The following is a 21,730-nucleotide window of genomic DNA, read 5'->3' as shown; positions in this document are numbered from 1 at the left end:
GCCCAGTAAATAGCCGTAGCCACCGGGGAAGGCTAGGGTAACTAAACCATACAGGAAGGTGAGGTTGTTTTGCAATTTCGTGGACAAATATTTAGCTTTTGTTGGTTTTTAGCATGCATTCATCTTGCGATGACCATAAATTACCGTATGTAATTTTTCAATTTTTTTTCCTTTTTTAAATTATTTAATTTTTTGTAGCTACAAAGATAAGCTAACCTGTTCATCCTCAATTACAACAGGGCTAGCTAATTAGCTTTTCTAGCTTTGCCTTTTGCATAGATTTGCATCGGCGTCATTATCAGCACAAAAAAGAAAAATGAAAAATTGATTTGTTGCTGTTACATTTGGGTGCCATATAGAGCAAAGTGCTTCTGAATAAATGGACAAATGGGAACCCGACGCGTTCAATCAAGTGCAAGAATAAACTTAAGCCGGTTCAGTTGTTGGATCACTTTTTAAAGCAATGTATTTTCTTACATTTGTTTATTTATTTTGCTCTATACTTGGTTATATTTAAAGCTATATTTTGGGATTTTCCGCAAACACCTTCTCTTATATCGTGTGCATTTTTCAATAAGCTCAAGTTTAAGCAGCCGCTTGAAACCATGTACATTAACGCTGTATGAATATCTTTACAGATTATTTTGAAGATTTTTTCACAGAAGCCCTTCAGTCAAAAAGTAAGTTTGCTACCAACTCTTCCAAGAGCATTTTTTCAAAACTAGTTTGATCTTGATAAAGCCTGTTGGAGAAAATGAGATGAACCCTTGTCTTAATCATTGTTTTGTGTACAGTACACACATAGCATCTTTCATTCATGTCATTTGCAGTGACATATAGAAGAGACAGAAGTATACGAGAAGTTTATGACGAGCGCTTTTTACCAGATAGGCCGGTGAGTGATTTACAAAATATATCTTTTCTACCTGTTTTCAGATTCCAGTACAAGTAGCACAGTTATTTACTCTTTTTATCATTATTTTGTAAGCAACATTGAGTTTTCCTGCCAAATTATTTGGCAAATACATGGAAAAAGTTGCAGTAGTTTATTGTTTTAAAACGAAGTTTAAATCAAAATGATAAACTATACCTATCTGTATAGGGTCCGTATCCACGGGCAGCTGGAACGGTGGAAAGAAGAGGCCCCTTTGGAAGGCCAGAGGATGAGTATGGTCGGGGTGGCTACGACTATGAAGGAGGTCCCCGTTTTTATCCTAACGGTGGTGGTCCCCGACCTTACCATGAAGATCAGAGGGGCTACCAAGGTGATGGCCTTCATTTTCCTGAGCGAAGAGCCATTCCACCAGCTAGGAGGGTAAGACTGTCTAATAAATTTGTTCTATTTATTAGTATTTTTATGCGTAAAATAGCTGTATGGATTAATTTATAAGGAAAATCCGAAGGATTAAGAATGATCCACACTGCCCAAGTATAAAAAGAATCTGAATTAATTAAATTTAGTTTGTTGGTCCACAGTTAAAGATTTTATAGTTTTCGGTTTGACTTGAAATATTGTGTAAAATTTTAATACAAGCAGAATGCAATGATTAGGAAATTATTTGAGCTTCCTATTTGACTGACTATACTCAAAGTGAGCATGAAACTTTGAAAATAAGATTTTTTTTATTTAAAAGCTATGTTAATCAACATATTGGTCAGGAATTTGTAAAATTAGTGACTGAAAGCAGACTAAAATTGTGATTTTTTTTTTTTTTTTTAAAAAGTTGTTTGTCATCCTTTGGGCTGTAAATGACTGATTCAATTTTGGATGCATCAAGACATGGACGTAGAACATTCTAAATTCATCCACAAATGTTAAAAACAAAAACACAAAAACATCATCATTAAAGGTAGGGTCGGAGATCCTGGAAAAGTAGTTCGAGCAATCTATAAGTACACAATTTAAATGTCTAAACCCCTTTCTTCAGACTTCTCATTGAAGCCATTCCTCCAAATCATAGACACATTCAGTGCTTGTTCCTGAGGGATCACGAGTGTGTGCACCATATTTTAGTGTAATATGCAATTCATTCCCAAACACAGTGTCCCAACCCATTATTGGGTTGCGGGTGATTATATGTGAGTTGCCAAATAAAGTATTTTCCCTTCAGTCCGCTGTCCTGATCAGCATTTGAAGGTGCAGTTAGCCTCTCTGCCACATGAGGAAACTTATTCATTTTTAACCACACAATGGTTTCCGATCTTCCCGGAGTCTATCCCCGGTAGCCAAAACAATTTTAACCTGTACTGTATATTTACAGTTAAAATTAACTGGCACCTAATCTTATAAAGTTCAAGCAATATAGTAGAAATGCTCTTGGAAAACATGTCCTATCCTACCTTTAATGTGTTATTGTTGACAGAATACAGAAATGAAAATGTGAAAAAACAATAGTAAAGTGGTTGGACATCCTAAAGTGTTTATAAGCTGGTTAATTGAGAATTCAGACTAGTAACTTCTGCTTTTATACCCAGCACAAGGAAGCAGTTTGATGTCTCTGAGAATGAATTAAACTTGAACTTTTGAACTTTTTGGCAAATGTGAGAAACTGTGAGAGATTCTCATAGACATAACTCCATCCAAGTTAAAACCATAAAGCACTAAAACAAACATCTGCGGGGCCCGATATCACTTTTAAGGTCATGTTCACAACTTACCTTTTGCCGACAAATTTAATTTTTGTAAAAGGTGCCGTGTTCTCCTGGATAAAAAGGGAAAAGATCATTAGTTTTGTATCAGTGCAAAGTTTGTTGTTGTTTTTTTTTTCTTTTCGAAACAAAAACATCATGTGGGACTATACAAGTACATCTCAGAAACTTAGAATAAAAAGTTTTCGTCACTCGTTTATGAATGTGAAAACTGTAATATTATATAGATTCATTACACATAGAGTGAAACATTTATTTCTTGAAATTTTGATAATTGTGGCTTACAGATAATGAAAACCCAAAATGCAGCGTCTCAGAAAATTAGAATATAAGATCAATGAAACAGAAATGTCAGGCTTCTGAAAAGTGTGTTAATTTCCATGCACTCAATACTTGGTTGGGCCTCCTTTTGCATCAATTACTGCATCAATGCAGAGTGGCAATGGAAGCGATCAGCGTACAGCACTGCTCAGGTGTAGTGGAAGCCCAGGTTGCTTTGATAGCAGACTTCAGGTCTTCTACATAGTTGGGTCTGGTGTCTTTCATCTTCCTCTTGGCAGTACCCCACAGATTTTCTATGGGGTTCAGATCAGGTAAGTTTGTTTGCCAATCAAGCACAGTAACACCATGGTTACTGAAGCAGCTTTTGGTACCTTTGGCAGTGTAGGCAGGTGCCAAGTCCTGCTGGAAAATAAAATCGGCATTTCCATAAAACTTGTCAACAGAAGGAAGCATGAAGTGCTCTAAAATGTCCTGGTAGATGTCTGTGTTGACTGTGCACTTCAGAAAACACAGTGGACCAACATCCGCAGATGACATGGCTCCCAAATCATCACTGACTGTGGAAACTTCACACTGGACTTCAGGCAACATGGATTCTGTGCCTCTCCACTCTTCCTCTAGACTCTGGGACCTTGATTTCCAAATGAAATGCAAAATTTGCTTTGATCTGAGAAACAGTCCAGTCCTTTGTCTCCTTAGCCCAGGTGAGATGCTTCTGTTGTTGTCTCTGGCTCAGGAGTGGCTTGACATGAGGAATGTGACATTTGTCGCCCATGTCTAGGATTCGTCTGTGCATAGTGGCTCTTGATGTGCTGAGTCCAGCTTCAGTCCAGTCCTTGTGAAGCTCCCCAAATTCTTGAATAGATGTTGCTTGACAATCCTCTCAAGGCTGCGTTTATACCTTGTGCTGGTGCACCATTTCCTTCCACTCAACTTTCCATTAATATGCTTGGATGCAGCACTCTGTGAACAACCAGCTTCTTTAGAAATGACTTTTATGGCTTTCCCTCCTTGTGGAGGGTCAATGATCGTCTTCTGGACATCTGTCAAGTCAGCAGTCTTCCCCATGATAGTGTAGCCATCTGACCCAGACTGAGAGACCATTTAAAGGTTTAGGTATTTTTATGTTCTGCAGGTATTTTGAGTTATTTAGTCGATTAGGGTGTAACACTAAGTTTTTCTACAATATTCTAATTTTCTGAGACGTTGCGTTTTGGGTTTTCATTATCTATAAGCCACAATAATCAAAATTTCAAGGAATGAATATTTGAAATGTTTCTGTGTAATGAATCTATAAAACATATAGGTTTCACATTCTGAAATGATTGACAAAAAAATAATGAACTTTTACATAATAATCTAATTTTCTGAGATGTACCTGTATGTAAAGTGGTCATTTGCATATCTATAAAGGCACCATTAACACAGATATAAATGGGGAAAAAAATACAGGTTTGGAATAATATCTTCTTCAGGATAAGCTAACATGTAAATGTGCCTGCCTTTATTAGAACAGCACAAAACAGCTGACACTGGGAGTGTCATTACAAAGGCGACTCCAAGCTGCTGCATCTGAAATCCCTTGTTTACTGAATTTAAGAACATTTCACATTTAAAAGTAAGCACTTATTTTCCAACATTTATGGAGTTTTGTTCAAATCAGCTAATAGAACAGCAACACTTGTCCCAGCTCTCGAGTGTTGCTAGCTTCAACTGTGAAATAAGCGTATTTTTATGTCTAAAATTAATTTTGTGGGTTGAACATTTGTCATGTTGTCTATACGGTTTGCTATTAAGGGTTTAACTGCCGGGGAAATAAATTCTATTTTTGTAGCGTGCATACTTGCAATTAATTGAGGGGTTTTGCACCTTTTTCATTGTTGTGTAGGAGGACTATCCTTACAGAGTGTCAAGGGAGGACCAACACTCAGGGCGCCCTTTGGAATTTGGGTAATTTTCTTCTGTTTATATGTGAAGAACTAACATTCTTACCAGAAAACCCACTATTATTTACTACAAATTATGGTATTACTTTGCTTAAATCCAGTTTTGAAAGCAGAGGATAGACTATTCACATGCACTTTTTGAACAAGTCCTCTGCATTTTAGTTTGTCCTGTTTAGGCAGAAGGGATAGCCCCAGCAGGAGTTGGCCTCCTCCTTCCAGGTTGTTTGTTTACATAGTAGCAAAATATAAATCATGGACTATTTCTGACCCAGATTGGCCAGCTTCACCTTATTCACATGTCATGGTGTCATCTGAAATAAAAAGTCACGTATTGCAGATTATATTTAATTGTATGTTTATTGAAAGTATAAAAGAAACATATTTGTGCATGTTGGTGCCAAATATTCAGAATACATTCTGAAAGTTTGATTTAAAGGAGGCTGAAATGAGATGCTTTTATTATTTGGCTTTCAGATTTTGGAAATGTATAGAGTGTATTCTACTAATACTAAAATCACATTCAAAATAGGAGGGAGAGCATCAGGGATATTATTATTGTGGACACATTTTATAAAGGAAATAGTTTATGCAGAGGAAAAAATTCAAATATAAAAGAAAAATGAAAATGAGTTGCAAAATTAGCTATTTAACATGCTCACAGGAATACAAGGCTCTTACTTAAACAGTCCCATCTAGGAGAGAGAAATTAGGTTAGTTGTATTGATTATTTTGGTTCATGTGGTGCACTAACTTGTAAATTTAGTCAAAGAAACACAGAGATATTATTTTAAATATAGAAGTGCTGCAAAGAGTGATGCAAGTTCTACCTAAACAGCAAAAGAACAAATAAATAAAGGCTGCAAATATTTATTTTTCAGCTGAGAAGGATTTGTTATTGTGAAGCAGCGGAAATTTGAAACAGGTGAGGTATCATCTCTCTGGATTCCCTGAAAGATCTGCTGAGGCGGCATTTTTTGAGAAAATGAAGCATTATTTATCTTTTCTCTTGCTTCTAAATTCACAGAGGAATATCATGAAAATCCATTTAGCACAGATTAAAATCCTCTTGCTCAGCTGCAGAATACTGTTTTATGATGTCAGGCGTAAAGTCTTAATTGCACTTGGCAAGGGTGAACTGCTTATCTCTTGCTTTCACAATAAACCTTTTGCTTGTCTAATTAGAGCTCCATCTTTTGTAACTTGTTAATCTACAATTTGTGTTTCCAACCACAAACATTTCTTTCCAAACCCATTCAGTGCCCGTGCACCGCCTCCTCACAATGTGCGAAATCAGGGCATCTATCCAGCGGCCCGATCACTCCCAGAGAGTGGAGAAGACACATTAGTGCAAGCCATCCGGAACCTGGACAGAGGGTATGAATATAGATCTGCTGCATCAAATGGTCAGAACAACCTCTGATCATTACTAAGTATATATTACATGTTAACTACTAGAATGAAAACCCAGCAATATCTGTCAGTCATTATTTACAAGGACATACAGGGAACAACAGTAGTTATCAATATAGTTCAATTCATTTCAGACTAATTGCATGTTGACTTGAACTGCTAGATGGCAGCATTGTTGTGCATGAACATAAACTAAATGGAGTGTCACAGCTGTAGTGTCAGAGGTTTGGAACCTAAAAATGATGCTATGAGATGATGCAGAATGGCTGTTTGCTGGTTTGGATTTGTCAGATCTGATCCACATATCGCCTCATTGTGGTTCTTTTATTCTTTTCAGGGAGGAGAGAGACCCCTACAGGAGAAAAGCAGCCCTATTTCCTCCCCTCAGAGAGCGTTCTCCAGTGCGCCGAGATGTGGCCCGCTCCCCCCACAGCCGCTCTGGTTCCAGCGTAAGCAGCAGAGGATACTCTCCAGACAGAGCCAAAAGCCTGCCTTTTCCCTCACAGCAAGGAAAGAGTATGTAGAAGGTTTAGATTCCCTTTCACTGCAGTCGCATGACGCTGTAATAAATGAACTGTAAATGGCTCGATGAGCTATTTATAGTTGGAACAGGTTATAATACAACAAAGTGATGCCAACAAGATTGGATATAACTTTGAACGGCGATAGTTTAAATGTGATAAGCACTTGCATTACTTGGATTATTATAACAGACCGGCAAATATGTGAAGCAAGGCTAAATACAGAACACAATTAAACAAGATAAGATTGTTGTTTAGCTTACAAAATTTTGGCAGAACTCCTGTCTTGCTTTGTCCTTACAAAGAAGACAGTCACCAGTGAGTGAGACATCAATCATTTCAAAAGCTTCATATAGATTATTCAAACCAGAAAAAGTACCACAATTTAGACAAATATTTAAAGCCCCAGAAATGTACCTTCATTGTTTCCCACTTCTATCATTTCATTGTGTCTCCCTGACTGGATATCTGGCTGATTGGCTTTTCAGGCGTGGACGGTCCAGAGGGTCACACAGGTCTTTCTGAGCAGCTCTGGGGGGCGCTCTTTCCTCAGCAGAGTGGACATGACACTTTGGGTCTGTACACTAAAGACATGTGAACAAGCTTGGACTTGGGTGATGTTCTCACTTGCATCCTTGTTGATTCAGAGAATCATGAGATGAGAAGGATGTAAAGAACAAATAAAGTTAAAGTATTATTACCAGATTGGAACTGACATTTGCAGGAAACCATGAAAAGGAAAATCAGCTCCATTAAATTGAGGTGTTTTTTTTTTTTTGTTTTTTTTTTGTTTTTTTAACACAGATTTTATTTATTTGTTTATTTTTGTTTCACCCAGGTCTGGAGTGAGTTGCATCATGAATTTAGTTAATTAATTCAAAGATAGCTGGAACTTTCCTACGTTAGGATGTTCATGCCTTTTTCATTTCCTGTTAAGGAGATACTTCAGCACTTTTAGTTTCTTCTGCACTCATGCATGCCCAACAATCCCTGAATTAAGTTACATTCTCAGATTTTATTTCTGCTCTTTCTTTAATAACGGGACAAAAGAAGTGCTAAGGTGTGTCCTTGCTTTCTGCATGCTGTTTTGTTACCCTCTAAGCCTTAAAAGTTCCCTTTTTTCTTCAAGTATTTATGTTGCTATTCTCAGTGTTGCTTATCTCTCCTTACATTCCCATTTTAACTGGTGCTTTTCTCCCTGTGAGATGAGTGTGTAGTGTACATTGGAACAGAACAGTGCTATATTTTAGTGTTGTTTTAGCAGACTTAGATGTTTATTTTTAGAGCAGGATGATAAGAGTTATGTGTTAGCTTAGCATTAGGGCAGTGAGTTTAAGCACGACCCCTTAGTTCCTATGACGTACAGAGCTGGTGACTTTGCGGTTTGGTCTTCCTGCAGGGTTTGAAGAAATTTATTCTCAGACCAAGATAACTGGTAAGTACAGCCAAGTATAGTTGTTGTAGAGAGCAGCGTTTGACCAGGATGAGATTTAAATGGCCAGGGCTTCAAATAAATAATAGGTTTCAGAAATATTTCCCCTCATCACGCTCATTGATGAGACTGCCTGCTGTCTTCATTATTTTATTCTAATAATTAGCAGTCACTGTTGTGTGGCTATCAGGAGGTCATACATCATATTATAATGGGCTGGCATGTTAAATAAACTATACTGTGCATGTTATTTCAGTCCAGATCAATGAAAACAAAATGAGGTGACATGCAGAGGATTTGTTTCAGGTATATTAAAAGTTTACCGTCGTTAAAACTCGATCTATTCCCAGTCTGAGTAACCCGAGTGGACAGAAAGCGTTTCTAATGTGTCCTGCAGGCAGCCCGGTCCATCTGCCACTTTGTCAGGGCTCATAAAGATGCCACCAGGTCGTGTGTAGAAGTTGAGGGAAAAGGTATAGGATGTCTGATTGATATTCCTGAAGCCAAAGCTGCCACTCTGGGCTGTTTTCGTTTCATTTCTCAGAGTTTAGAGTTCACAATTGGTGTTAGTTGACCACAAATCCTTGGACAATGGACATGCTTGTAGCTTGTTTCAGGAAAAAAAAAAAGAAAAAAAGAAAGATGGTACAAGAGCTAAAGAAAAGATGAGCAACTGGAGATTTGCTGGTGTCCTTAACATGTTTGGAGTCTGGAGCACAACTATGACCCATCTGTTTCTTACCATTTCTAGCTTGGGTAGAAATCGTAATCATTATTGCCATAAAGCAGATTAAAATGCATTTATCAGTCATACTAATTCTCTCTTTCCATAAAAATTCTGCTTTTCTTCCTTCTTGTCATCATTTTCTTAACGCGCATCTTATTTTTCTTCTGGAACAAACCTCACAGTAGCGCTGTTTTGAAACTTCAATGTTAATTCTCTTGTCTCCTGCTGTCGCCCTAAAACTGTAGACAAAATCCCCGGCCTGTCAAGAGAAGGTTCTCCACATAGTGCAACATCTAATAAGGTGAGATCAAACAAAAAAACACAAGATGAACATAAAAGGTCTGTTTTCCTATTTATTGGTTGCCATGGATTCTGCTTTTGTCGTTGTACAGCATGGTGCATCTGGAACTTCTTAAGGTCCGTCCTTCCTATAAGCGTTTAGTCCTGCTAAAGCATGTTAATGGGTTTTAAAGTGGTGCTTACACACAGCATAAAAGCCATCGGGCCTTCGCTTTGTTTACCTGCTGTGTAAGCAGACTTCAGTCACAAGAACTTTTAATGGCATTGGGAAAAGGGTCAAGTGTTGACAAAGTTTGAAGAAAGTACTTTTTAAGCATTGAGTGTGTATATCTCATGACTGAGTTGCAAATAGTAGTTTGTTTTGCTGATACCATCCATCTTCAGTTATGCAGAGGAGTGTAAATGGATTCAGATGTGATTAGGAGCAGTGTGTCTAGCAGTGGCCACCCAGAAGTATAGGGTTAAGTCAGTAGCCCGAGTCATAACTTTATCACATGATCTTAACTGCAAAGCCAGCAGAAGTCCCTGTGGAGCTCACCGACATGTGTTTACGCTGTTTACAACGAACAATCATTTCCTTATACCAGTGAAAAATATGTCTGTGTGTTGCTGAGTGTCTGGTAGAAGGAGCAAGTCAGCAGTCTTGTGATTTTTTTCCCCCTTTATTTTATTTTTCTTTTTAATAAAATTTTGTGCAGCACAAAGCTCAGAGGCAAAGTCCTGACATACCTTTCAGAAGATTTTATGACTAGTTTGCGAAGTGCAGGACAAACCTGAGAGATTCCCATGTCAAAGAACTATTTGCCCTCATCTGCTCAGACATATGAAGGAGGAGGCAGTGTAAGGGTTTTTAGAGTTAAACATATTCTGCACTGACTTATTCCATTACTAAAACTTACTGTGGAAATAACAGCATTCAGTGAAGTTTGATTTGGCCAATGGCTCTAAGAAGTTTTGATACGTGTAGACAAATACCAAATTTCTACCATGTCAGAAATATAAGTGAATGAGTTATTGAGTTAGTTTAAGTGCATTGCCAAAATTCACTATGGATATGTTTGACAAAAAGTCACAATGTCAATTAAGGATTATCTCATAAGGTTCATGCATTTTCTGACAATTTTGGGGGTTAATTGTTCTTGTAAGTATTACTTTGTTTTCATTTGTGACAGGGTGTGTTGGTAGTGTATACACGGTGGATTCAGGGTGGGATAAATGATGCGTTTGGCAAAACTGAAATTTCTTTAATTTTTAGGCATTATTTTGAATTGCACACTATTTGGATAAAAATTATTAGGCCACCATTGTTCATCTTCATCAATTTGTTTGTTTTCCAAACAAATTTACCTTTAATTGACCCAGGCAGGTGAAATGTACATGACATTTAGATCAATCACGGAGGTCTAAAATGTTTTCTGCAACTGTATGTGTTGTTTTGTTTTGATGCCTCCTGTCATTGAAGTGTCAAGTTATAAATGTTTTTTTTTTTTTTTTTTTAAGGTGGAGTATGTAAGATTTTCAATATTTCAAAATAAATTAACTAATAAAATAACTACAATCATTATTAAATAGTTTTTTGAACATGTGGGTTCCAGTCTGTCCATATGTGATGCGTTTTTAAATTACAAGTTTAATTAATGACAAATGACAAAAAGCACTTTTTTTTTTTTTTTTTTTTTTTTTTTTACTGGTAGGCAAACATTTAAGAAGGGTCTTTGTCATTAATTAATTAAACTTGTAATTTAATAACACATCAAATATGGACAGACTGGAACCTACATGTTTTTAAAAAAACTATAATTATAATTGTAGTTATTTAATTTAGTTTGTTTTTTGTTGTTGTTTTTTTTTGTTTTTTGTTTAAATATTGAAAATCTTACATACTCCACCTTTAACCAGAAGTTATTCTCTGAACATTTAATGTTTGCACTATTTATAACGGAGAAAGATCTATGAAGCAGAAGCACATCTAACTTTGGCATGATATGTATGACAGGAATACATGCTGTACTATAAAGTTTGTGTGCACTCCTATGATGTTCTGCTTCTCTAAAAAAAAGAAAATTCTTGAGAAGGCTGACTTTTATGAGTAATGATAACCTCTTTGATGGCTCGAAGGTGTAATGAATGCGGGCTTATTGCAGGTTGCTGCTGTTTCACATAACTGGATGGAATTGCGTGTAAATTTGCAGAAACCTTGCAAATGTAATGTTATACTTAAACTCTAATACTAAAAGCTTAGCTGCTCTGAAGTCATAACAATAAACTGCAAGTAATAAAAATACATTTCTAGTTTACTCCTATTGAATAGAAAGACCAGCAGGCCTGATGGAAAGCATTATGAGATCTTTTAGTTCAATTTTCCATCAGAGCATCAGCCGTTCTGGTGTTCTCCACGGTCTGTGGTGAATTTGTGGTTGTTCCTTGCAAGTCTAAAGACTTTAAACCGGCTCTGCTTTTGTATTTACTGCTTTAAAAGTGAAACTTAGAGTCCCTGACACAGAACCGACAAACTAACATTCATTACTTGTAACATTTTTACAAGTAGAGCATAAATCCACTTTGATTAGAACGGCTATAAAACTGCATCTTAAGCTGCTGCTTTAATGTCAGTCGTTTTAGGGTTGTGTTGTGGTTTTCTGTGAAGTAATTCTTAAAACGTGCCATTAGATCACAAGCGTTTACATGTGATAGCACCATTTAGAAGAACTCTCCGGGCAGATATGTTTTCTGTGCTTTGGGTTTGCTAATTTATAAAGCCGAGTGATCAATAAGTGTCGCATGATGTGGAAATGTCTCTACAACCTCTGCATTTTTCAAAGAGCAATCGTTCGCAACCCAATCAGCTACTGTGGTGCCCTGCCCTTACACACGCATATCTATTTCTACGACTGTTTGCTCTTGCCCGTGGTGCATTGTTGTTCTCTGTACTCTGGGCACAACCCTGTAACCTTGACCAAGATGAAAGGCCTGCGCTGTTCCCCAGTAAAAGCTTGATCTCATGGCCCGGGTCATTGCCTGCTGTGGAGATTCAACAAACACACACACAGGCTTTCTAGAGCCATCCTGGGCTAAATGACCAAAGAAGGGGACCTAAAGAGCAGCTCCAGCGCTGGCTGTGAGCCAGGGTGGTCTAATGTGGGGAGAACTGGTCCTGAAACTGACTAAAGGTCACCAGAATAGTTCATATCTGACTCAGTTTTTCCAACCACATTGATCACTGAGATCTGTTGAAACGGGACCAATCTAATCACTGCATGAGTGGATGTTGTCATGTTTTGCTTTTGAATTCTGTTGAACTTAATGTAGCAACCCCTTTAATACCCAAAAATACACTCTGTTGCCAACTACTTTGGCTCTGCATTGTTAATTGGAAGCACTGGTGCCAAAGGGTGTGACCCGAGACCGTTCCTTTCCCCCCTCGACATATTTGGTAGCTTGAGACATATGCCATCAAAGAGAAATAATTCATTTAAGCACAGAGACGATAAACCTCCAGTTGTGACGACTAGTTTTACATCCAACAAAGTAAGAGTTTAATATCTCTAAATGTACAAAACATGTTTCTTTACTTTTAGTTCTACATTGAAATGGGATTAGTCACACCCCTGGATTTGGGACATTTTGATTTAAGCCAGTTTGCAGAAATTGTATGTACCAAGCTTTGAATTGAGCAGAACATTTCCAGGTTAGGACGCACCCAGCCACTTGATATGAAAGGCTGAGGCAGAATTTTTTTTTTTTTTTAATTTATATATAACCAAGGCGAAGGAGGCTGCAGACTTACAAACTCAATCTCTCATATGTGCACAAGCTCATCCAAGGGACTTCTCCCCAGCGTTGCTTCAGGGAGTGATAGAGAGAAATAATTGGATGACTCTTTTATGAGTTGTGCTTTTTATTTTAGGCCACACTCTGCTTTGTGATGTACCATCGCCTGTAATATCTTTACTCGGCCATCTAGGGATGGAATATGACTTTTTCTGTGGCCTGTTTCCTGTTAATCTACGAGTGGACTTTTGTCATGGTTGGGTAGCTCTGCTCCGTGGCCTTCAGACTATAATAGTATCAGAAAATGAGTAAAGAAATTGAGTAGTGATCCAAGTTGGCCTCATTTTTCCCTTTTGCACTCTTTTGGCTTTCACAGTCAGATTTAAGATGCTCGAGTTTCCAGTCTGCCCACAAGGAAGCTAATCTTGTGGTTGTTCTATTCTCTGAAGATACTGTTTAAAACCACTGCTGAATTTTCAGCTCTGTAATTTTGCGCATGATGGATTAGTTTACCAAAACGCAGTGTGTTTATCCATTGTTTCTAATCCGAAAACCTACTTGAATGTTGAATTGGATATTTTTTAAAAGCATTAATTGCTGAATGTTTTGCTTGAATTTGTTTCTGTGAATTATTTTCAGTCAGATATTCCCCAGTGTAAACTCTGCCTTTCCTATTTTAGAAACTACAACAGTTAGGATTCACCTTTCGTCACTACTCAGCATCATCTTTTCTTTGATAAGAATAAACAGTCTTCGAGATGGTTCACAGAATTGCACACGTGTGGATTTAAGTTACTGACTCACAACCTTTCACATCTTATCCTGTGCTCTTTGTCGTGTATTTGCAAGCATTATCTTGATTTTTGTCAGAGTATTTGTCTTTTCTTTTTTTTTTTTTTAAATTGTCACTTCTATGATTGTCTGCATTACGTTATTTGATAGATGGGGTGTTTTCATGTCTCTCTCGCCATGTTGAAAATAACTTTTGCATTTGCTTCTTTTTGAGCTTTGCTTTAGCTGTGACTCACATCTTTTACCTTCTCCCTTCAGGAGGAGAGCCATCCTCCAGAAGGAGAAAAAGAGGAGCCAGTGGTGGCTCCTGCCGTTGAAGAGAGCCAGAAGTCCACAGACAACTTTCAAGAGAAGCGAGCTCTAGCCATCGCAGCCAAAGCCCAAGAGATTGAAAAGGTATTGCTGAAAAATGAGGATCTTAACAAATTAAAAATAAGTTTTCTTATATCATGATCTAGAAACTTGATTCGATTGATTGCTGCTGCAAACATTCTTTTTTTCTTATCCTGCAAACAACATACAGTTTCTTTCTACTGTATATTATCTACAAAGCCATAAAAGTTACTATGTTGTATTGAATGGAAATGCAAGCATATGTTAAGCATTCAGTCGATCTTAGTCTGGAAAATTCAGCTTTTCCAGTCCTCTCATTAAAAATTGCTAATTTGTCAGACTTTTCTATAAATGTCAGCTTGGGCCATTCATGGCACAGAATATATATACTTGGCTCATGTTTCCATACATGTGGTGGCATTGGCTTCTCTAAATCACACATGATTATTACACTGAATAAGCATTACTGAAGCAGATAGCTATTGGATGCTGAACCAGGCAGGAAATTAACTTAGTTTGGGAATTGTACATCCTGTAATTCACTTATTATTCTCTCTGCTACCAACCACGTGAAGTGATGGTGCAGGAAGACGATCTTTTTGGGACCATAGGATCAGTTTCTGATCGCACAGGGCGCAGCTCTGAGTTTGATTCATTTATGGAAATTTAAAACAGACACCTCCTCATGGAAAAATCCAGAGCAAGGCCGCTGCTAAACACAGCTTCGGCGTGACGTAGGATTATGCTTACAATAAAACAGGAGGTAGACCACTTAACAGAACTCAAACCACCTCAGGCTGGTGGTTCTAACTGTTGAGTTATCTAATGAATACCATTCCTGCACCAGAAACCGCTACCGCTGGTTTACTGAGAACATTAAACTTGAGCTAGCGCTGCCCTGGAGCATACATCGAGCTCATGCATTAAAATGCACCGCTGCACCTAAAGGCTGTTGTGTTGATGTTGCTGACGTTGCAGCTTGTGGCCTCTCTGTATAACCCACATCTGTCTCGCTCTCTGTCCTACATGTGTCTTCCTTTACTCATTTTGTGAGACAGTTACTTAATATTTGAGCTGATTATGGTTTGTTCTGTGAAATATGTTTGTCATACAGATCTATCAGAAGTCTTGAGGTTCATTAATGAATTGTATTAATGTCTGGGAAGATAATGGTTTAAAATGAAAATGGAGAGGGGACAATGTCTCCAACTTTCACAGGAATATGAACTTTCAGGCTTTCTATCCACAGTTTCTCATTCTTTGATAACCATCAATTTCTGCCTACAGTTCCAGTCCCTCCCCCCCCCCTCTGGCTTTTTGTGATATCCAGATCATGTGCAATGAAGGTTGTTTGTTATTTGGCAGCTCTCACTCTGTCTTTCATGAGAGGCAGGATTGTTTGGTCATAGAGGGGGAAAAAAAAGCAATTGAATCAACATATTTCTTGACTTTAAAATTAAAAAGGGGGGAAAGATCGTGGAGTGAAACGATGCCATACTTCCATTTTTATTTTAGAGAGGGAAAAGTATTGAACTAATCAAAAACAGAGAGACCTGCTTTCACATGTTTACGCTCCCAAGTGGCCAACATATCAACCAGCTGCTGTAAAATGTAAGAGAACTTGTCTGATTGCTGGCGTGAATTTCCCAAAGGTGCACAACACTCAGCTCAACACATTGAGGTTTGCCATTCATTTTCTGTCTGCAATAACAACATTCACTTTCACATGTGCTCTGCAAAGTGGCAGCTGTATTCCTCATGCAGTAGGCGCTTGTTTGGAGCAACTTGACAAGTGCCAGCCAGATGTTTTGGCTTTTTGGACTCTTATCTGGTCTCGCCATCTCTTCAACACACACAGGCACAAGATAGCAGAATCCAGCAGTCTCTCCAAAGTTAGCTAGCTGTCTTTTACTTCTCACAGATCACAGGCTCGGCTTTCCATCATGAAGCAGACATCGTGCTGGGCTGCGTTGAGCAGTTATGTTTGCGTGGCTGTGTGAAGCCGGCCTGCTGAAACTCAACCTGAGCGCGCTCTCTTTGTCGAAGTTGACTTTGGCTGCTGCACTGCCAAACTGGTCATAGTGAGTGACAAGGCATGGGAGGCTATAAAGGTTTTGTTTTACGCTTCATCACTCAGGCTTTGACAAAAAGGGAGTTTTATATCATTTATGGAAGAATATAAATAGTTTTGGCCACACGACAGCCTGCAAGGCCCCAGTTCGTGCATCTTTGTTCTGTTTCTCTCATTTCTGAGGCCAGGCATTCTCTCACACTTCTAATATTCACCCATAATTTCCTAAAAAAAATAAAAATAAAAAGGCAGTCTAAAGGAGAATTTTTTTCTGCAAGGGAATGGGCAGAAATGAAGGTAGGACAAGGAGGCACATGTCCCCTAAACCTTGAAGAACCAACGAGTTTTCCCACTAATATGTCCCACTTATCGCCAACAAGTAGAAAACTAGGATAACTTTCCAGATAACTTAACCAGATAACTTTGATTATTTATTAGTGTTGTGAAATATGGAGGTCTTGCACCTTTTAGAATCATAGAAATATAAAGACAGTAGTGTTAAAATCACCTCAAAGGGCAGATCTATACATGAAGTCAAGAGAAGAATATTAAAGTAAGTGTTTGCCTGATAATTTGTTCTTGAAAAGATTTTTGTTGATGTTGAGGTGAAATACCACTCATGTCAGAAGGTAGACACACAAATTCCTGACAGATGCTCCACCCCGAGTCCAGAACTGGTCTTTTCCTTCCTGATTGGATAACAGGAGGATTTGAGGAAATGTGTTTGAATACAGGAAAGCACGTTTTCATCACATTGTTGTAGAAGAACAATTTTTCCTACATTGAAGTTTCTGCCCACTCACTGATTAGATACTTCCTGACTTCATTTGACCAATAAATCCACTCTGTTATCTGCTGTCAGCTTAGACTATAGGACAAAGATAAAGACTATAAAGGAAGGTTCCCTCTTACCAAACTCGGCCATCAGTGGAAGTGACAGAGGGTTCGTGCTGATCAGTTGGACTGATTATTACATAACAAAGTTCTACTGGATAATTTTCTGTGCATGAGGAATATATAAAGACTCCCAGAGGAGATGGGTTTGTTTGTCCTGTAAGAGTTTGTATCCTGGTTGTCGCTACAAATTTCCTCTTAAGAATTATTTAATGTATTACTTTTGCTGTTCGTTTGTGTAAAACTTCAAGGTTTCAGCTTGAGTTGCAAAGAAAAAAGAAAAATAAATAAATCTAAATTTATTGTAACTTTGTAGATTTAACTAAGTGATTTCTGTGGGATAAATGCAACTTTAAAGTAGTCTTTTTCATGTAAAGACTTGATTAATTTATAAATAGGAAGTATTTGTAATGATATCTAATAGAGACAAGTAGCTAAATGCAGTTTAAAATAAGAAGAATGTGATTAAGCCTCAAAGATTTTTTTTTTTTTTTTATCAATTTATTTTATTTTTACTACTTTTGGCATAAAATGTAGTCTTTGGATGTAAAGTCCAGTTAATTAAATGATCAGTCATAAAACATATCAGCTGTAATTGTCGGAGGACATTTAAATAACAGACAAGAAAGAGATTTCCTGCTCAACATCAGAAAACATTCTAAAGCAATAGTTGATAGTTTGGAGATCCTGTTTTGGCTGCTTCGTTTTTTTGGGGTTTTTTTTGTTTGTTTTTTTGCTTTCCATCAAACTCTTTACAATCAGCGGTCATTACAGTTTTTCTTAGAGCCACATTAGAATGGCAAAGTCAACAAGAGACATTTTTTTAACCATAAAAACACAAAAACGGCCAATTAGAATATTCCTTTTTTTTCTATCATGATTTTTAGTATGCAATACTATAAGTAAAGAGTATTTTCCCCATCGTGGCCCTAATACTGTGTCGTGCTTTTGTATTGTTTTTATTGTTTGTTTTTTTTCCTCTCTCTTTCTCATAAAACTTGCTGTCTGCCCCACATGTCCTTCTCCATCTTTTTTTGTTAGTCATATTTGGCAGTCATATTTTTCTGAGGAAATGCATCACTTACTGTCTCTTCATGTGTGTGTATATATAGTCAGACTGGCATTGGATACTGGGTGTGGCTTAACACTTCAACTACACAGCCAAGCATTGTTGTCAAGTTGGTGATACTTTCCATGCTTTAGTAAAAGAAACAAAAATTGTGTATAAATGTTGCATGGCTTTACTGCGCTGTATAAAACATCTAAATGACATATATTTTAATTTAATTATTCCATTATTTTACCAACATCGGCTTACTGTTCACTCAAAAAGGCAATTAGTGGAGTACTTCTAATATTTGGCAACTTTTAGCAGGCCTTAACCTCTCTTCCAATCTTGTGTTTGGATGAAATAGTCTTTTGAAATATTCATATTATATTATATTTATTGCTTGTATTTTTTATGAAATCTTGATTTGCTTAGCTGCATGAAGGTCAAGATCTGCACGAGTAACACGAGTTGAACAAAACTCAGCTCAAGTGTGATCAACTCGATATTTGAACTCCAGGTGAACTCAAAATGCAGTCTGAGAAATTTCTGGAACTACAAATGTTATCAGCAGATTTTTCATATCACATGCAGATGTATTTCTACAGATTACATCACTAATATCTCCCCATTAAGTTGTTTCTTTCCAGTAAAGATTTATAAACTGCTAAATGCATCATTTGAAATTTTGTAGCCAGTGTTAATATATCTGTAAATCTTGACTTGTAAGCTTTTAAGTTCCAACATCTGGTGCAATCAACTGTTGGTAAAGCTCCACTTTGGACATAAATTTCAGTCTTTATGAACCTTGTGAGTGTTTGCTCTTATACAACAGCAGGCATGTTCAATTTTCAATGCATATTCTGGAAAGATGCCATCTGTTGTTGCAAGCATATTAACTCTGTTTGACAGCAGATCTTTATTTGGGATCGCTTCTCTTCTCCAAGCATGTGCCCTGTTCTAGGAACATTGTGGAAATCTATAAATAAGCCAGCGAGTTCGAGCGCCCTGCAGCACAGAAGCCACCGTCGGTATCCGGCGAATGAGAAGTTGCCCTTGCCTGGCCTAATTTTACACAGCACATGCACATGTGCACATGTGTAAACACATGCAACAACACATAATTCTCATCTCCTGGATGTGTTTGTGTGTCTGCCGGCAGCATGTAGACTTGATCTGATAAGTAGATGTGTTAGTGGGTTAACTCACTTCCACTGACTCAGGAAGAAGAAATGACTTGGTGACTGTTGCCACAGAGACAGACGATATAAAAAAAGGAAAGTTAAGTCTCTCTGATGATGGAGTATTTACACCAAGGTGAGGGGTAGTGCAGGAAGGAAAGGGCTCCCCCCCCCAACACACACAGTTATTAGCTTTTATCTGAGAGCTCTTGGACTTTTTCCTGAAATCTACATCGTTATATCTGTATAAATGTATTTGAGTGTTATATGACAATAAATTTATTCTCTAGTTCAACTATAGCAGACAAGGAGCTTTTATAATTTCTAATGACCTCTCTCTTCACATCCAGGTGTACCGTCAGGACTGCGAAACGTTTGGGATGGTGGTGAAGATGCTTGTGGCTAAAGATCCCAACTTGGAGAAACAGCTACAGGTTCCCCTCAGGGAAAACCTCGGAGAGATCCGCGAGCGCTGCCTAGAGGACCTCAAGAACTTCATCAGTGAGCTGGATGACGTGGTCCGGCAGTCAGAACCCTCCTCCTGTGACTCCGCCACACCCTCTACATCCCTGACGGCGCATAAACTCTCAAAGACAGGAGTCAACCACAGCTCAACTTACTGATGCATTAGCCTAATCTGCTCCATTAATGTGAGACTAAGCATGGTGGATTTAAGCGGCCTGGATTTGGGATCGCTGGACTGAACATTCTGAAGCACAGCAACCTCAAACATAACTCATCACAGAGATGAACAGTGTTATTTTTCATCAGATCATTTTTACCTTCAAGGAAATTATTAGAAATATTACTGCTCGTTTTCAGTTTAAATGTTTTTTGGTTTTTTTTGTTTTGTTTTTTTTAAAAAAAAGGAAATTGTTTATTTAATTTGACACAAATCTCCCATTGCTATAATGGTTCATGCCTTGTTCAATATTTAACCTTGTCTCATGTTTTTTTTATTTTTTTTTTTTATTTCTCCATTTTCAAGCAGGATTACACTTTCGTTTTGTTTTTTTCCTCAGTTATGTGAATTCTTCCTTTGTAGCATTCAGATGTATGAGTTGGTGCTGCTAAATTTATCACAGTTCAACCTTGTATAAATCTGTACTGTTGAGAAATACCAATTGATTTCCATTTCTTTGTGTTGTTTGTTTTTCCAAGTTAAAATCCTTAATCCCTCCCACAAAAACTCAAATCTAGATTTATTCTTATGATATAAATGGTAACAACAATGGTTTTATGGTGATCTCTAAACATATTCCTTAAATATATTCTGTCAGCATTGCAGATCTAGCAGTAAAGTGTTCTGTTTCTCAATAAAAAAAATAAAAAAAAGTTAAATTTCATAAAAAAAAAAAAATAAAAAAAAAGACACATTCTGGTATTTTTTGTAATGGGAGATTTGCATAACTATTCAGGAAACATACATTATGAAAACAATCTCACTTTCCAACACATTTTGATACTGTATGAAATATGAATAAAAAATAATGGAATGATGTCCAAATCTTAATCAAGTTCTTATTTACCATAGATTATAGAAAGTAAATGTTCAATTTAAGACATTTTACTACTTCATAAATATGTATCGGATAGCAAAGACTGAAAAAGTACATTGCCTTAAAAAGAAACGACTGAAACTAATTGGTTACCAACAACATTTCAATTACTGATTGGTTAATTAAAAAACAAGCTCCAGAGATGGCCTTGGAAGCAAAGGTTACCAGAATAATAGAAATCTGCTGAGTAATTTCAGAATTCTCTTTGATTAAGGTAGAATTGTAAAAAATCCTTTTTAAACTGTTTTCAGTGCATCATATCAAGATGCATACAGTAGATGCATGTGATATTACAGTTTATTATTATGGTAATCACTGCACAGGACCAGTTAATCTTCTAAAAATCATTGTCTGGGCATGCACATAGCGGCATCCACAAATACAGGCTAGAGTTCTATCATCCAAAGAAGAAGCCATATGAGCCATGATTCAGAGATGCTGTGTACTTCTCTAAACAGATTGAAATAAACTGAGACAAAGTGGAAAACTGTTTTGTGGTCCCAAAAACATCAAAACATGAAATTCATGTAAAAAGTCTTTCAGAACAAAGGTGAGACAGAAAACTATTGTCAGCTTCCTTGTGTGTGCTCATACTAGATAAATAAAACCTGATTCTTATTGTTGACTTAAAAAACATACAGTCATATTCACTATATATATTTTAGTTTAGATCCATTTACCATTTTCTCTGGATTGCACTGGAGAAGGGCCATCTTGATTGTTGTGAACATGGTTTAAAATCTAGCATCTCTGATGGTATGGGGGTGCATCCATCCATCCATCCATCTTCTGCCGCTTATCCGGAGTCGGGTCG

General features: G+C 37.4%; 1 protein-coding gene across 3 annotated transcripts; it reads left to right on the top strand.

The window, feature by feature from the left end:
• Positions 1-19: 19 nt before the first annotated feature.
• Positions 20-20,697, top strand: pphln1 (periphilin 1). 3 transcript variants are annotated; one of them, XM_079263548.1, is made up of 11 exons: positions 20-58; positions 639-680; positions 831-895; positions 1,103-1,315; positions 4,820-4,881; positions 6,135-6,251; positions 6,625-6,803; positions 7,297-7,383; positions 9,213-9,268; positions 14,089-14,226; positions 19,708-20,697. In XM_079263548.1, coding segments are annotated over exons 2-11 (1,191 nt in total). In that variant the 5' UTR covers positions 20-58; positions 639-679; the 3' UTR covers positions 19,981-20,697. The 3 variants fall into 3 exon arrangements, with proteins under 3 accessions (XP_079119674.1, XP_079119676.1, XP_079119675.1); XM_079263550.1 differs by lacking the exon at positions 6,135-6,251; XM_079263549.1 differs by lacking the exon at positions 7,297-7,383.
• Positions 20,698-21,730: the final 1,033 nt, after the last annotated feature.

Source organism: Telmatherina bonti, assembly GCF_933228915.1.
Source record: "Telmatherina bonti genome assembly, chromosome: 23".
In the NCBI taxonomy this organism is placed as follows: domain Eukaryota; kingdom Metazoa; phylum Chordata; class Actinopteri; order Atheriniformes; family Telmatherinidae; genus Telmatherina; species Telmatherina bonti.
Note: the sequence above shows the minus strand (reverse complement) of the source record. Positions and strands in the feature narration are given on the sequence as shown.